The sequence below is a fragment of the Nerophis lumbriciformis genome, linkage group LG37 (assembly GCF_033978685.3).
Source record: "Nerophis lumbriciformis linkage group LG37, RoL_Nlum_v2.1, whole genome shotgun sequence".
NCBI classification, from domain to species: Eukaryota; Metazoa; Chordata; class Actinopteri; order Syngnathiformes; family Syngnathidae; genus Nerophis; species Nerophis lumbriciformis.
In genome coordinates this window covers 17041266-17059964 of record NC_084584.2, presented here as the reverse complement: position 1 = coordinate 17059964, position 18699 = coordinate 17041266, and the positions used below count along the sequence as shown (strand labels likewise).

The following is an 18699-nucleotide window of genomic DNA, read 5'->3' as shown; positions in this document are numbered from 1 at the left end:
TATATATATATATATATATAGTATATAGTATATAGTTCTCTGCAAAACTATGGTGGCATCATGCCTTCAGTGTGCATATTGTATACAGGTAAAAACCAGTAAATTAGAATATTTTGAAAAGCTTGATTTATTTCAGTAATTGCATTCAAAAGGTGTAACTTGTACATTATATTTATTCATTGCACACAGACTGATGCATTCAAATGTTTATTTCATTTAATTTTGATGATTTGAAGTGGCAACAAATGAAAATCCAAAATTCCGTGTGTCACAAAATTAGAATATTACTTAAGGCTAATACAAAAAAGGGATTTTTAGAAATGTTGGCCAACTGAAAAGTATGAAAATGAAAAATATGAGCATGTACAATACTCAATAATTGGTTGGAGCTCCTTTTGCCTCAATTACTGCGTTAATGCGGCGTGGCATGGAGTCGATGAGTTTCTGGCACTGCTCAGGTGTTATGAGAGCCCAGGTTGCTCTGATAGTGGCCTTCAACTTTTCTGCGTTTTTGGGTCTGGCATTCTGCATCTTCCTTTTCACAATACCCCACAGATTTTCTATGGGGCTAAGGTCAGGGGAGTTGGCGGGCCAATTTAGAACAGAAATACCATGGTCCGTAAACCAGGCACGGGTAGATTTTGCGCTGTGTGCAGGCGCCAAGTCCTGTTGGAACTTGAAATCTCCATCTCCATAGAGCAGGTCAGCAGCAGGAAGCATGAAGTGCTCTAAAACTTGCTGGTAGACGGCTGCGTTGACCCTGGATCTCAGGAAACAGAGTGGACCGACACCAGCTGGACTGCTGCTGAGTGGTCCAAAGTCATGTTTTCTGACGAAAGCAAATTTTGCATTTCCTTTGGAAATCGAGGTCCCAGAGTCTGGAGGAAGACAGGAGAGGCACAGGATCCACGTTGCCTGAAGTCTAGTGTAAAGTTTCCACCATCAGTGATGGTTTGGGGTGCCATGTCATCTGCTGGTGTCGGTCCACTCTGTTTCCTGAGATCCAGGGTCAACGCAGCCGTCTACCAGCAAGTTTTAGAGCACTTCATGCTTCCTGCTGCTGACCTGCTCTATGGAGATGGAGATTTCAAGTTCCAACAGGACTTGGCGCCTGCACACAGCGCAAAATCTACCCGTGCCTGGTTTACGGACCATGGTATTTCTGTTCTAAATTGGCCCGCCAACTCCCCTGACCTTAGCCCCATAGAAAATCTGTGGGGTATTGTGAAAAGGAAGATGCAGAATGCCAGACCCAAAAACGCAGAAGAGTTGAAGGCCACTATCAGAGCAACCTGGGCTCTCATAACACCTGAGCAGTGCCAGAAACTCATCGACTCCATGCCACGCCGCATTAACGCAGTAATTGAGGCAAAAGGAGCTCCAACCAAGTATTGAGTATTGTACATGCTCATATTTTTCATTTTCATACTTTTCAGTTGGCCAACATTTCTAAAAATCCCTTTTTTGTATTAGCCTTAAGTAATATTCTAATTTTGTGACACACGGAATTTTGGATTTTCATTTGTTGCCACTTCAAAACATCAAAATTAAATGAAATAAACATTTGAATGCATCAGTCTGTGTGCAATGAATAAATATAATGTACAAGTTACACCTTTTGAATGCAATTACTGAAATAAATCAAGTTTTTCAAAATATTCTAATTTACTGGCTTTTACCTGTATAGTTCTCTGCAAACCTATGAAATGTTGTATTTTGTCTTCATTATTTTGTCAGAATGCACCAGAATGCTTCATTTGTATGTGAAAATCACAAAGAAATCTTCTGGGGGAGGATGATCCTCCTACAGGGGTTTGGTTTACAAACTTTCAGCCCCACCTAAAACAAAATTCACCAGCCGCCACTGATTATGATGCATTCTCATTTTAGGCAAAATATAAGACAATACTTTCTTAACAGTATAATTGTAACCAGGAATAAGTCTTCAGGTAACAATATTCAAATACTAACATTGTTGGGTAAGACATAATTTGGTTTTATTCTGAATCCAGTGAAACAGATTGGTGGTTTTAGCTGATATAAAGACTTTCAGGTGTTTATATATGTTTATGTTTAAGTATTTGTCAGACGCTTTTATCTAAAAAATACATATAAAACAATCACTGTAAACATTATCATTTAAGGGAAGAATGTAATACAAAATATCAATACAAATTGTCAAGACAGAATAAACTCTCTGCTGCTGCAGCAACAGAGATGCAGTCTAAGATGTATAGATATCTAATGTATTCATACATTGTTTATGTAGGATATACGCATGTATATATAATCTAATCATATTGTTTCTTGAATTTAAAAATAGCTGACCGTTTTTTTTCCCCCTTCTCTGGGATTATATTCACAGTTTTGATCTCGGACGTCTGGTCACTAATAGCATATAAGAATTTTGTATTACTGTTAAGCAAACTATGAATAATAAAACACACCAAAACATGTGTCCTTTATCATAGCTACACGTATAAGAAAGAACTGTGTGGAAATCAGTGGTATTCAGTGAGGTAAGATGAATTAAATGCGCTGACAGTTCATTGCTCCTGTCAAATGAATTGCACTGAGTGGAGCGGATCACCTCTCCAAGATGGCGGCCCCGCGTCTCGTCAGTGCCAGTAGGCAGTAGCGCTCGATGCTGCGTCTACTTATAAGATGTCTATGGCCGTGATCGTTCATGTCTGTCCCATGTGTTGTCTTTAAATAGCGATTTCCAGTTCCGGTTCTTGTAATATGAAAACGTTTTTTGCGTTTCGGCTGACTGATTATTTTTTTGTTATACGAAATGCAGCTGAGATAGGCTCCAGCACCCCCCGCAACCCCAAAAAGGGACAAGCGGTAGAAAAATGGATGGATGGATGAAATATGAAATGGAAATCAAACCATTTTTTTTTTACATCTGGTTATTGCTTTTTGACACTGAAATAGAAGAACGCTTTGTTGGTTTTTTTTGGATATCAAAATAAAATTCTAACAAACCAATCTTTTTTTGTTGTTCATTTTCAATTCCTATTATTCATGACACAAATATTAATGACCAAAACACACACTGGCAGATGAGGATAACTTAAAATATCACATATTTGCACTTAAATGTGTATACTATGTACACTGCGTACTGGACTCACTGTCCTGGGCATGACGTTAAAGTGCATCCGGCAGTGGAGGCTCCTCTATGGGGTCTTGGGGCACTAGGAGGTTAACCCCTTTACTACTGTTACCCCAGGTGGCCCTTGGCAAAGGCCTAGCACCTGATTGCCCCCTAGCCAGGGATACGGAGAAGACCTCAATGGTGGAACAGGCGGAGGATGATTGCTAACCCTATGGAGCGTCACAATGGCTGGGATGGCGGATGAAGTCGTCTTGGACTGCCACTGGACCCTGACCCGGATCTGTCAAGGATCGTGTGGTGACTGTCTGTGCACCAGTCTCCCCACGTTAAACAAAGTCACGCACAGGTATCCTCCATAAAGGGATACACTCCTACCAGGAGAATCGTCATACTCGTTTCGAGTGACCGCCGATGATGATGATGACTGGACTCACTGGGGCGGGAGTTATGTCCGACCTAAATCAATGATGGTCGTTACGCACTTACCGGAAATTACATTTTTAATCTATGCACATCTTCTTGGCTATGATTGAGGCAAAAACATATGTGCACAAATACACAAATTGTGTATTTAAATTAAATTAAAAGGGCGTGTTAAAAAACAGCAATGTTGAGTTCAATTAGTGAGGTCATTGATTATGTGTTAAAAGGTGGCCCTTAGGCAGCAAGATGAAACAGGGGTTAGTGCATGTGCCTCACAATACGGCGGTCCTGAGTAGAGATGTCCGATAATATCGGCCTGCCGATAAATGCTTAAAAATGTAATATCGGAAATTATCGGTATCGTTTTTTTGTTGTTGTTTTTTAAATTAAATCAACATAAAAAACACAAGATACACTTACAATTAGTGCACCAACCCAAAAACCTCCCTCCCCCATTTACACTCATTCACACAAAAGGGTTGTTTCTTTCTGTTATTAATATTCTGGTTCTTACATTATATATCAATATATATCAATACAGTCTGCAAGGGATACAGTCCGTAAGCACACAGGATTGTGCGTGCTGCTGGTCCACTAATAGTACTAACCTTTAACAGTTCATTTTACTCATTTTCATTATTTACTAGTTTCTATGTAACTGTTTTTATATTGGTTTACTTACTTTTTTATTCAAGAAAATGTTTTTAATTTATTTACCTTATTTTATTTTATAATTAAAAAAAAAAAGAACTTTATCTTCACCATACCTGGTTGTCCAAATTAGGCATAATAATGTGTTAATTCCACGACTGTATATATATCGATATCGGTAATTAAAGAGTTGGACAATATCGGATATCGGCAAAAAGCCATCATCGGACATCCCTAGTCCTGAGTAGTCCTGAGTTCAATCCTGGGCTTTCTGTGTGGATTTAGCATGTTCTCCCCTTGACTGCGTGGGTTCCCTCCGGGTACTCCGGCTTCCTCCCACCGCCAAAAACATGCAAAATGTAAAATTAAAATTACATGATGTTGCATCAAACAGTTTGATGCAACATCATGTTTCTGGTCAGGCATGCATATTCCTGCTTGGAATGTGTATTGTTGTTGTAGCTCCTAATCTGGCCACTAGAGGACAGCAAAGCACAGTCAAAAAGGTCGGGTGTCCTCCTTTAAAAGCGCGGAGCTGCTCTCGTCTGTATGCAATAAACGTCACCTGCCATTGTTTTTTTACCGCGTTTTGAACAAAAAACACCGTTATTTCTGCCACTTTCTTCACTGGTTCTGGACCACTTGATCCGTGCGAGGAGCCGTCCGAGCAGTCCTCATCCATCGGCGGTCGTCTCGAGCCTGGTCCTCTTCGCCTCGCTGGTGAATCATTGTCATTTGTTTTTGTCTGGATGATAATTCCACTCGATAATTCCTGTCTAATGTGTGTGTTTGTCAGGCTGCAGAGCATCAGCAGACATGTTCTACACCTGTGGGCCCAACGAAGCTATGGTGGTGTCAGGTAGAATGCTGACTCATAGCGTCTTGTCACAGGGTGGATGGTGGTGTAGTCAAAACGGCATGTGCCCTCTCCTCCTTCCCAGGATTCTGTCGCTCTCCTCCGCTGATGATCGCTGGAGGCCGAGTCTTCGTCATCCCTTGCGTGCAGCAGTTACAGAGGTACGTGTGTGTGCATGTGCGCATGCGAGAGATGTGCCACAAGATATGCACCTTTTACTTTCACTTATGATGGTATAACATGGCTAATGTTAGCATATAGGCAGCTAAAACAAAATATACATTACATGTTTTTTCTAGTTGGCAGTTGAATTCTTCTAAGCTAAAATGTAAATATTTCTACAATAATATATATACCTAGTGGATAGAGTGTCCGCCCTGAGATCGGTGGGTCGTGAGTTCAAACCCCGGCCGAGTCATACCAAAGACTATAAAAATGGGACCCATTACCTCCCTGCTTGGCACTCAGCATCAAGGGTTGGAATTGGGGGTTAATTCACCAAAAATGATTTTCTGGCGGGGCCACCGCTGCTGCTCACTGCTCCCCTCACCTCCCAGGGGGGTGATCAAGGGCGATGGGTCAAATGCAGAGAATAATTTCGCCACACCGAGTGTGGCTGTGACAATCATTGGTACTTTAACTTTATATATATATATTTTTTTTTTAATTTAAATTTTTATTAATTTATTTATTTATTTTTATTTAAGTATTTTAAAAATTAAAATATACAAATATTTTTATATAGTTTTTAAGTAAACATTATTTTTAAAATTAATAAAAAATATATATTTTTAATTTTATAAACCTTTATTTTACTTGTCCAGGGTGTACCCCGCCTTCCGCCCGATTGTAGCTGAGATAGGCTCCAGCGCCCCCCGCGACCCCGAAGGGAATAAGCGGTAGAAAATGGATGGATGGATGGAAACCTTTATTTTTAAATATCAACATTTACAAACAATTGAGAAATAATAATAATCAAAATAAGTACAAAAACAGTACAAAACAGCGCCATGGGGTTGCAAACTCAATAAAGTAACTAAAATAGAATGCAATATATATATATATATATATATATATATATATATATATATATATATATATATATATATATATATGTATATATATATGTATATATATATATTTATATATATGTATATGTGTATATGTATATGTATATATATATATATATGTCTTAATAAGATTATCCAAAAAATAGTGCTCGATACCGTGGTAGAGCGCAATATATGTATATGTGGAAAAAATCACAAGACTACTTCATCTCTACAGGCCTGTTTCATGAGGGGTTCCCTCAATCATCAGGAGATTTCTCCTGATGATTGAGGGAACCCCAGCGCCAGGGGGTTGTAAATTCAATAAAGTAACTAAAATAGAAATATATATATATATATATATATATATATATATATATATGACAATTATTTTTATATAGTTTGTAAGTAAACTTTTTTTTTTTTTTAATTAATTTAAAAAAAATTTTTTTAATTTTATAAACCTTTATTTTTAAATATCAACATTTACAAATAATTGAGAAATAATACTAATCAAAATAAGTACAAAAACAGTACAAAACAGTTAGGGGGATTGTAAACTCAATAAAGTAACTAAAATAGAATGCAAAATATATACAGTATATCTATATATATATATATATATATATATATATATATATATATATATATACCGGTATATATATATATATATATATATATATATATATATATATATATATATATATATATATATATATATATATATAACAAAGTGCAAAGCCATAGGCTCACACAAGTTCAGTAAATAATTTAAATTGGAACACAGCATCATCGTTTTCACAGCTTTTTGGTTGTTAGAGGATTTGTTTGTAAGTAAACATCGAATAGGTATGTGCCCTACTCTGACGTCATGTCACTTTTTACAGTGTGAGCCCAACAGTGCGGTCATGTGACTGCCGGGTTTCGCATGATTGGTGAAATGGAGTCGAACGTCACTAGTGCTTGTGCTCGGATTGGTGAAACAGAGTCACGTGACCTTGCCCGCTGGAAGAAGTTTTTTGATTGATTGATTGATTGATTGAAACTTTTATTAGTAGATTGCACAGTACAGTACATATTCCGTACAATTGACCACTAAATGGTAGCACCCAAATAAGTTTTTCAACTTGTTTTAGTCGGGGTCCACGTTAATCAATTCATGGTAAGTCTCTCACAAGCCAATTTAATACCTCTTTTCAAGCAGCAATGATGATATAAATAAATGAAGCCATGGCAATGAAACTCCGTGTAACAAAGTAAACATAGGGTTTCTTCTTAGCAAAAAATACTGTAGTGAAAGTAATAAGTAGGTTGTATTGAAACCACTCCGACAAGTACAATTTGTCGTAATATTTACTCTTGTAAATGTATCCGAGTAAATGTATCATATTACTACCAGACTTTTAATACATATAGATCAGGGGTGTCAAATTCATTTAAGATCGGGGGCCACATGGAGAAAAATCTACTCCCAAGTGGGCCGGACTGGTAAAATCATGGCACGACAACTTAAAAATAAAGACAACTTCAGATTGTTTTTTTAGAACAAGCACATTCTGAAATTGTACAACTCATAATGTCGTTAAGGTTTTTTTACACTTACATGTTGCGGTTAATAGTATTCTATATTTATTTGTCGTGATTTATATTTTCTGAATAAATTATTATTCAGAAATATTATCATTAATTTTAAATCTATCAAGATAAAAAAAACAATACAAACATCAAATTACAGTATGTTACTTATGTCGTTTGATAATTTTCGTAGACTGATGTGGTTTATTTTGTACATATGTAGCATCATCTACAAAGATACAAAGAATTGCTATTGCTATAGCTGTTTTTTTTTCATTCAAAAGTTTCAGGTTAATTTTTATACTTAGCAAACTCATCCCGCGGGCCAGATAAAACCTGTTTGCGGGCCTGATCCGGCCCTCGGGCCGTACGTTTGACACCCCTGATACAGATAATGTATGAAATTAACATTTCACATCACTTTTACCTTAATTGAAGACTCTTGAATAACTATTTCTGTAATTCAGTAGTGTTTCTCAACTTCTTTATTAAAGGGCTTCCACTCACAACTTTATTTGGCCCCATTGTAGATTATTTTGCAGTCATACTACATTAAAAAAAAGCACAGAGACTGAATCACCAACACATGCACTTCCTTGACAGTTTTTTACACGTTCAGCCGTGCGTTAACCGAGCCGATGTACGAAAAACGGGGGAAACTTTTAATCTGGTATCAATTTGATTCCACGTAAAGACAGTACTGTATAGTGCCACTCTTTCTGATACAAATACCGATACTTTCGAGGTCATTGCATAATTTTACTTTTAATCTGTTGCTCATGGATCTTTGCCAGGATCTCCCTCAACACTCTGACGCTGAACGTGAAGAGCGACAAGGTGTACACGCGCCACGGCGTGCCCGTCTCCGTCACGGGCATCGCGCAGGTCAGCGGAAGTCCACCTGGGATCGAGGAGACTCTGCACGTGGGGCGCCTCGCCGACATTAAAAGCCTTTCTTTCTTCCAACCGCAGATGAAGATCCAGGGTCAGAATAAGCAGATGTTGGCCGCTGCCTGCCAGATGTTCATGGGGAAGTCGGAGGCGGAGATAGCGCAGATCGCCTTGGAGACGCTGGAGGGGCACCAGAGGGCCATCATAGCACACCTGACTGTGGAGGTGAATGTTTTGTGAACCACAAGTTTTTGTAAGTACAATACTGTTAACTGTATGTCTGTAAATGTTTCTTTACGGGTAAAAGTGAATTTTAAAATGCATTCTGTCAGGTTCAAACACTGATGACATCTATTAAACAAGACAAGAAGCAAAGAATTAAACAGAGACAGAATTCAATTTGGCTCAATTTGAGGAGAGACGCTTGGACATCTGTACCCTTGTACAGTGTCATTACGCTCTGCCAAAAGATTGTACGCCTCCCCCTTTATTTGGACTTTCTCTGACCACATGACAACAGCTGCTTCTAAGGGACGAGGTCGTAAACAGCCATCGCCTTTGATTACAACAGTTCAAAAGAAAAGGTCGTAAACAGTTCACAGAAAAGGTCGTAAAAGAGTTCAAAAAGAGGTTTGTAAAACAGTTGTAAAGGAGGTTCAAAAAGAGGTCGTCTGGAAGTTGGGCAGATCCTGCCTTCTCTCCGCTTTGTAGCTCAGAAATACTTCCTGACCCTGTCTACAGAGCTAAGCTTTCTGGGCATATATACATTGACTCCCTAGTTTACATGTATTTATTTAACATCTACTTACTTATGCAGAGTGGAAAAATTAGGTACAGAAATGCTGAAATTTACATGCTACAGATGTTGAAGTGTGATGATAATCTTTCATTGTCTCTCATTTACCAACAAAAAATAGAGCTTTTGATCGCTCTCATCAGTTCACAAATGCTCTTGATGTGCAAATTAACTGCATTGGAACATAAATGAATGTTTGAGATCGACAAACACCTTTTCAAGCCTAAAATAAGGAAGCTTTCGGTGGTGTTTCTTATTATTATTATGAACTTTACTATTATTACTTTTAATAGTATAAAACAATACAGTAATCGGACAGTAAGTATGTGCTTTTACTGCTATCTAGTGTCTAGGATAGGATAGGACAGGGTAGGTCTTTATTGTCATTGCACAAGTACAACGAAACTTTGTTTTCAGCACAAACTCGTTTAAGATTAGACACACAAACTGTACAGGGTTACAGAACAGGAACGCTGATGGGTCGCCACGAGGCGCCCCGTAAAAGATAGGGAAAAAGGTAAAACGCTGGGGAAGGATGAGTAAAAAAAATACAATCTAGACTGGGCTCCTAAGGGGGCCCAGTCTGGAGTGGGAAAAAACCTCCATAGCAAAGCACATATACATATTACAACATACTGTACATCTCGAGATATCTAGCAACAGAGGGAAGGGAGTGCGGGGTCATGGTGGTAGGCCGCAGCTCTCAGGCGCTGACCATCCTTTCATCACCCCTATGGGATTTGCGTCAAGGGCGTTGGAATGGGGGGAGTGGGGTATGTATGTGTGCCGTATATTTTTGTGGATGCATGTTTGTGTGTAAGCCTGCAGTGTGTCTCTGTTCCGCGGCCTTGATGTCGTGCAGTCGCTAGTCCAAAGTCAACAACAACAGGTGTGTGTCGATGAGAGACAAGAAGGGAGTTTGTTGTGTCTTCGCTGCACTGTCCTTCGGAAGAGTCTCGAAGCCAGGGAAACAATCCAAGTTAGAATGTTTTGTATGCGAGTGAAAATAAAATTTGCTTTTCTCTCTAAATTGTCTATGACTGGTCCTCAAACCTGCAGGGCAGACATTCCGATGTGATCCAAAATCACAAGTGTCCACAGTTCTTCCCGCATCCTCCAATCATTTGTGGCAGCTTTGGGGTACTTTGAAGACTGCCAGCGACTTCCAATTTGTCGACAAACCAGAGCAACGCTTACTCCAATCAGCAGATGTCCTGTTGTCAAAATTCCGAATAGGTAGATATCTTCACGTCCTGGACTGAAAAGGGTCGCCAGGCACGCGGCACTCCTTCTTCTCCCAAGAGTCCGTCGTGTGTCCAGCAACAACCGCTCCGTCACGACAAGCATGTTCCCCATAACCCAAGATCTTGTCAATTTCGTTGAGGCCAGTTAAATAGTTCCAATGTTGATTTGGAGAGCAGTGCAAAAAGAGGCAACACAAAAGTTAAGACAAGACAAGACAAAGAAGCAAGCAGGAGAGATAAGGGAGAGGAAAGGGGAGCGTCCACCCTCGATGAGTGACAGAGAGAAAAAAAGAAAAAAAATATCTACTTTTAAGTCTGCGCAGTATAAAACAAGTAAAACATCAATACATTAGTTCCAATATTAGTTGAAGTCCTGCAACTTTTGAGGTTAAGGTTACAAGGAACACTTAAAACATTGATAACAAATTCGTAGTAGATGCAATGTATGGAGGTTAATTCGTGTTTTTATTACAAAAGCTTTTTTGGCACTGAATTTACGTGACTGAATTTTTTGAGTTTGAATTTTGTGAACTTAATTATATTTTTACATAAAATAACGTTGACAATTTAATTGAATAAAAATTTTTGTTATTACGTTAAAATACAGTGTTTTAAAATTCAATGTATGAAAATTTCAGTATAAAAAAATTTAGTGCAGAAACATTCAAACCACGTGTATGGAGGTTAATTTGTGTCTTTTTTCCGCACATTTTTTTTTTACCCTGCATTTATGTAACTGGATTTTTTGAGTTTGAATTTTGTGAACTGAATTTTTTTTTTACATCAAATTATGCTGACAATTTCATTGAATAAAAACACATGTTTTTAAAAAAAAAAGTCAGTGTTTAAAATTTCAGTATATAAAAATTCTGTGCTGAAAAATTCAGTCTTTAAAAAAGTCAGTATTTAAAGTTTCAGTGTATAAAAATTATTTGCTGAAAAATTTCAATGTAGAAAAAATTGCTGTTTCAAAAAGCAAGACTCTCTTCTGGTAAATTAAGACTGAAGCAATCAAGCTTGCCTCATAACCAGGTGTCAAGTTTGAAGTCACGTGACACATGTCTTGCAAAACAGCATAAAAAAGGTAGTTGGCTGCACTATCTGGGCATACTAAAACACAATAAACATTTCAAGGCGGCCCGCTGGATCTTTGCAAACTATAAAAATGATTACAATTGTAGACTCTTCACTTCTGTGTGACATACGGGTTACGACAGTAACCATAGGAAGCTCTGCTCCATGCAGATGAGGCACAGGCAGAGTGGGCGGGGCTTGTTTACACAGCAACAAGCCTGAGATGCAAGTGTCAGACAGAGGCAGATTTCTACAACAAAGTTCTGCAGAACTGTGATATTTTTACCAAGAAATGGTTGTTTTTTACTCTTAGTGTTTATGTTTCGCTGTTTGTTGCATCTTTGTTGTTCTTGCTCGATTATACAAACCCCGTTTCCATATGAGTTGGGAAATTGTGTTAGATGTAAATATAAACGGAATACAATGATTTGCAAATCATTTTCAACCCATGTGCTCTATAAATAAAGTTGATTTGATTTGATTTGATATTCAGTTGAATATGCAACAAAGACAACATATTTGATGTTCAAACTAATACACTTTTTTTTTTAGCAAATAATCATTAACTTTAGAATTTGATGACAGCAACACGTGACAAAGAAGTTGGGAAAGGTGGCAATAATACAGATAAAGCATAGGAATGCTCATCAAACTCTTATTTGGAACATCCCACAGGTGTGCAGGCTAATTGGGAACAGGTGGGTGCCATGATTGGGTATACAAGTAGATTCCATAAGATGCTCACTCATTCACAAACAAGGATGGGGCGAGGGTCACCACTTTGTCAACAAATGCGTGAGCAAATTGTTGAACAGTTTAAGTAAAACCTTTCTCAACCAGCTATTGCAAGGAATTTAGGGATTTCACCATCTACAGTCCGTAATATCATCAAAAGGTTCAGAGAATCTGGAGAAATCACTGCACGTAAGCAGCTAAGCCCGTCACCTTCGATCCCTCAGGCTGTACTGCATCAACAAGCGACATCAGTGTGTAAAGGATATCACCACATGGGCTCAGGAACACTTCAGAAACCCACTGTCAGTTACTACAGTTGGTCGCTACATCTGTAAGTGCAAGTTAAAACTCTCCTATGCAAGGCAAAAAACGTTTATCAACAACACCCAGAAACGCCGTCGGCTTCGCTGGGCCTGAGCTCATCTAAGATGGACTGATACAAAGTGGAAAAGTGTTCTGTGGTCTGACGAGTCCACATTTCAAATTGTTTTTGGAAAAGAACCATCCGGATTGTTATAGGCACAAAGTTGAAAAGCCAGCATCTGTGATGGTATGGGGGTGTATTAGTGCCCAAGACATGGGTAACTTACACATCTGTGAAGGCGTCATTAATGCTGAAAGGTACATACAGGTTTTGGAGCAACATATGTTGCCATCCAAGCAACGTTACCATGGACGCCCCTGCTTATTTCAGCAAGACAATGCCAAGCCACGTGTTACATCGACGTGGCTTCATAGTAAAAGAGTGCGGGTACTAGACTGGCCTGCCTGTAGTCCAGACCTGTCTCCCATTGAAAATGTGTGGCGCATTATGAAGCCTAAAATACCATAACGAAAACCCCCGGACTGTTGAACGACTTAAGCTGTACATCAAGCAAGAATGGGAAAGAATTCCACCTGAGAAGCTTAAAAAATGTGTCTCCTCAGTTCCCAAACGTTTACTGAGTGTTGTTAAAAGGAAAGGCCATGTAACACAGTGGTGAACATGCCCTTTCCCAACTACTTTGGCACGTGTTGCAGCCATGAAATTCTAAGTTAAAAAAAAATAAAGTTTATGAGTTTGAACTTCAAATATCTTGTCTTTGTAGTGCATTCAATTGAATATGGGTTGAAAAGGATTTGCAAATCATTGTATTCCGTTTATATTTACATCTAACACAATTTCCCAACTCGTATGGAAACGGGGTTTGTAAAAGAGGAGAAACGTTCATATATTCTCAATATTCAGTGTTAGTTAATATTGTCAATCCCAAATTCTGTGTTTTCATGTACATTTCGAGTGTTTCAGTCAGTAAAAAAACAAACATTTAATTCAGTTTTTGAGATGGTGTTTTACAATGGTTTAGTATCAGTCATAGGTGAGTGTTTGGACCATCGTGTGATCAACTTTTATCCTTTTTTGAGGAATCTTGGGATTGTTTCACTAATTGCACGGCAATCTCCACTGTTTAAAGTGTTCATAAAAAGGGATCCAAGCACATAGTAGAATAAATGGCCTGTGGCTGGAGTGCTGCATAACCCGCCTCTTTGTATGACCCGTGTCACGTGACTTCAAACGTGACACCTAATTGGCTGCTTCTGAGACAGGATCGATTGCTTCAGTCTTAATTTGCCGCAATTGGGTCTTGCGTTTTGCAGCAGCAAATTTTTCTGCACTGAATTTTTATATACTGAATGTTTAAACACTGAATTTAAAAACATTGAATTTTACATGTATTTTGCTAACATATTTTTGATGTAAAAAAAATTCAGGTCTCATAATTAAAACGCAAAATAATCAGTTACATAAATATATCGAAAAAAATAAAAATAATAATAAAATAAAGACCCAAATCAACCTCCATGCATGTGACATCAAACTTGACAACTCATTGGCTGATTCTAATACACAAATATTTCTTCACTGAATTTTTACACACTCAATTTTAAACCACTATATTATAACAAACTGAATTTTCAAACACAAATTATTCAATGAAATTGTCAACATCCATCCATTTCCTACCGCTTGTCCCTTTTGGGGTCGCGAAGGTTCGCTGGAGCCTATCTCCGCTGCATTTGTCCGGAAGGTGGGGTACACCCTGGACAAGTCGCCACCTCATCACATGGCCAACACAGATAGACAGACAACCCATCCATCCATCCATTTTCTACCGCTTATTCCCTTTGGGGTCGCGGGGGGCGCTGGAGCCTATCTCAGCTACAATCGGGCGGAAGGCGGGGTACACCCTGGACAAGTCGCATAATTTGATGAAAAAAAAAAAATTCAGTTATATAAATACAGTGTAAAAAAAAGCTTTCGTAATAAAGACACAAATGAACCTCTATTAAAAAAAATAGGAAAAACTACGTCTCAAAACATTGCAACATTTCATGCTACGTTCTCAAAAAGGTGTCGCATACACAGGCATTTTAAGGCCTCAACAATCACGAAAAAATGAGCGAAATCCTGGAGGGACTGAGTTACAGATTGCAGCCCTCTGGGGAAACTCTGCTATCCTTGGTATGGATAGAAAAACATGTGGCATAGATGATCTTTGACGCTGGTTTTGCAGTATCAGAGCAGTCTTCGAGTTACATAAAGGATCTTTGAGTGATTGCCGTCTTTGTTGTCATTATTTTATTACATCAGTCGTGCCCACCATTTGGAAAAGTAAAAGTTTGAAGCTTGTGTCAGAGCTCAGACACGACCAAAAAATAATAATAATTCTTAAACCTACACGTGACCTTTGCGTCCTACTGATGTTCTTGCAGGAGATCTACAAGGACCGCAAGAAGTTCTCCGAGCAGGTCTTCAAAGTAGCCTCCTCCGACCTGGTCAACATGGGCATCAGCGTGGTCAGCTACACGCTCAAAGACGTGCACGACGACCAGGTCAGGGCCGCCACGCCCGCTCTCACCGTTTTATCCTTGATTTAATTCTTGAAAAAAATGTGTTTCTCGTTTCAATACGATGCCAACCTGTGTTTTGCTCAGGATTACCTGCATTCTCTGGGGAAGGCTCGCACGGCCCAGGTCCAGAAAGACGCTCGTATCGGCGAGGCGCTCAACAAGAGAGATGCTGTGATCAGGGTGAGATGTCTGATATTATGACCTGTATGATACTATTGAATATTGTGTAAAAAAAACAGAGACATCCCTAGAAACGTGACGCCCTTGTGCCTTGGCCGAGCCTAAGCTAGTCAGGGCAAAGTACAATGAGGATATTCCATTCCACAACAACAAGAAGAATGCAAACGCATGCAAAATACGCCGTATGGTTTGAACAACATTGCCAATAATCTTTAAAATGTAAGCTTTATTTTTTTTTTACCCAAAATAAAATGTAAACATTGCCACTTATTTCATAATTCTGGACTTAAAATGATCAAATTCCCCCCGCAAAACAGGGACGTTAGGCTTGTTTTCTAACAAACTAGAGCTAATTACAACTTTATTGTTAAACACTTAGCTGTACAAATCAGTTGCTCTGTCCCAGCAGGCACAAGACATTGATACAATGTTGATTATACATACATGTCCTTTAAAACTGACTTTGAAACAACGTTGCAAAATAGTTGTATTTGTAAATTGCGACAACGTTGGTGTCTAACGTTGGATCCACGTGGTTGGTTGGGAAATTACTAAATTTCAATGGTCAAATCAACGTCACAACCTGACATTGAATAAACCTTGTCAAAAAGCATGTTGTTTCAACGTTGCAGTGACGTGCGGTGAGGTTGATGGCTGGTGAGGCACTGACTTAATCACAGTCAGATTTACAAACATATGAACCCTAAAGAGTATCTTATTCACCATTTGATTGGCAGCAGTTAACGGGTTATGTTTAAAAGCTCATACCAGCATTTTTCTCTGCTTGGCACTCAGCATCAAGGGTTGGAATTGGGGGTTAAATCACCAAAAATGATTCCCGGGCGCGGCGCCGCTGCTGCCCACTGCTTCCCTCACCTCCCAGGGGGTGAACAAGGGGATGGGTCAAATGCAGAGGACAAATTTCACCACACCTAGTGTGTGTGTGACAATCATTGATATTTTAACTTAACTTTAACTTTACACATACAAACTGTAGCACACAAAAAAGCACATTTAATAAAAAAACATTATTATGGTCTTACCTTTACTTATAAATGAAGTCCATGCGCCGCTGTTGTGCTGGATTAATGAACCCCCTGACGGGAGTGTTATATCAACTAAAGCCCTCACTTCAACTTTCCATGTGCAAGATTGAATCTATTTAAAAAAGTGTAACCGAGGGTTTATAAATTTCGCCTGTATGAAACTACAAAATAACAAACACGGAGGCTCCAGTTTACACAAGGACCACTTTATTTACCTTCTTTCAAAAACCTCCGCTCCACTCCGTGTCATCACTTCCGCTCTTAGCGCCTTCAAAATAAGAGCTCAAGGCATATACTGTATAACAGCGCATAACAGGAACTTACTATCACAAGGAGGAAAGCCCATAAAAATAGGTTACAAAAGTTATTTAATAAGAAGCCAAAAAGTGCAAAAACAATAATGTTCGTGTTGGAGGAGTTGTGAATGACTGCAGGGCCACAACATTAGGTACACCTGCAGACTGCAGGTGTACCTAATGTTGTGGCCCTGCAGTTATTCACAACTCCTCCAACACGAACATTATTGTTTTTGCACTTTTTGGCTTCTTATGAAATAACTTTTTTAAATAGATTCAATCTTGCACGTGGAAAGTTTAAGTGTGGGCTTTAGTTGATATAACACTCCTGTCAGGGGGTGCAAATTTTACGGCGGGGGTGCAGGAGGCGGATTACTGCGAGCCTCAGCCAGTGCGTCTTTTGCAACCGTTTTATGATCGCTCAGCACAAGAAATACGTTACACACATACAGTTGTTGACAAAATACACTGTACATTATATACCTCAGCTAACTAAACTATGGAAATGTATAATATAGTTCATATAGCAATACGGTCTCACTGCACAGCAGGCCAGCAGTTAGCCGAGTCCGCAATCCATGGTGAGGCACAAATGAGTGACGTGCCTCAACTGGCTGCTGTTCACCGCACCGTCTCTTCTCAGTATTTGAACGGCAAATGTGAAAATTCAGCGATTTTGAATAAAAATAATCTAAAACTGGTGAAGTTAAATGGAAAATAACTTTATAGTATAATCACTGGATACATTTAACAATTTAATTTTTTTTTTTTTTTTTTACATTTTTTTTCTTTCCATGATGGCAGGTGAGGCCCCGCCTCACCTGCCTCTAGTGACTGCATGTCACTGCAACGTTGTATTTGTGTTGTAGAATATTGGTTGGAAAATGACCAAAATTCAATGGTCAAATCAACGTCAAAACCCAACATTGATTAAACGTTGTCAAAAAGCATGTTGTTCCAACGTTAGGTTTGAGTTGCTCAACGTCAGGACCTAATTCAACAAGTTCTCAACATTGTTTTGACGGCTTGTGCCTGTTGGGATAAGTATGGAAGGCTACCGATTTTTATAGTGCTTTTATATTAGAGGTGGGATTTATGGGTTTTTGAAGGGAACCGGATCTTGAGCGGCGGTTCCTTTTAAAGAGCCGTTCAAAAGACTTGCTTGTTACTATAATTAGTTATTTTAATCAAATAAATACTCACTGGTAGCAGTTATAAGATAAGAAGTGGGATCAGAATAACTGAAATAATTTCTATTTTATTCTGTTGTGTTTCATGTCATTGAATCATAAAACATTAACATAAAAAATTCTAACATAATACACTGAACAGCTTGCAACTGCAAATCAGCTCAAACAGATTGATTGAAACTTTTATTAGTGGATTGCACAGTATAGTACATATTCCGTACAATTGACCACTAAATGGTAACACCCGAATAAGTTTTTCAACGTGTTTAAGTCGGGGTCCACGTTAATAAATTCATGGTAGTTAATCAATTCATGGTAGTTCACTTAGAAGAGCCGTTAAAAAGATTAAATTTGTTCACGAATGTCACCTTTCTATTTTAAAGGGGAACATTATCACAATTTCAGAATGGTTAAAACCATTAAAAATCAGTTCCCAGTGGCTTATTATATTTTTCGAAGTTTTTTTCAAAATTTTACCCATCACGCAATATCCCTAAAAAAAGCTTCAAAGTGCCTGATTTTAACCATCGTTATAAACACCCGTCCATTTTCCTGTGATGTCACACAGTGATGCCAACACAAACAAACATGGCGGAAAGAACAGCAAGCTATAGCGACAAAATAACTCGGATTCAGACTCGGATTTCAGCGGCTTAAGCGGAAACAGATTACGCATGTAC

The 18699-nt window shown here is 38.6% G+C and overlaps 1 protein-coding gene across 1 annotated transcript in view; it reads left to right on the top strand.

Moving 5' to 3' along the window:
- Positions 1 to 4288: 4288 nt before the first annotated feature.
- The window catches only part of flot1a (flotillin 1a), a 34578-nt gene continuing 20167 nt past the window's right edge, over positions 4289 to 18699 (top strand). Inside the window, exons 1-7 of the mRNA XM_061930770.1 lie at positions 4289 to 4915; positions 4992 to 5054; positions 5137 to 5212; positions 8470 to 8560; positions 8648 to 8791; positions 15170 to 15289; positions 15392 to 15487. Of these exons, the coding sequence (XP_061786754.1) occupies positions 5012 to 5054; positions 5137 to 5212; positions 8470 to 8560; positions 8648 to 8791; positions 15170 to 15289; positions 15392 to 15487 (570 nt within the window). The 5' untranslated portion in view covers positions 4289 to 4915; positions 4992 to 5011. The remainder of the gene's footprint in view (positions 4916 to 4991; positions 5055 to 5136; positions 5213 to 8469; positions 8561 to 8647; positions 8792 to 15169; positions 15290 to 15391; positions 15488 to 18699) is intronic.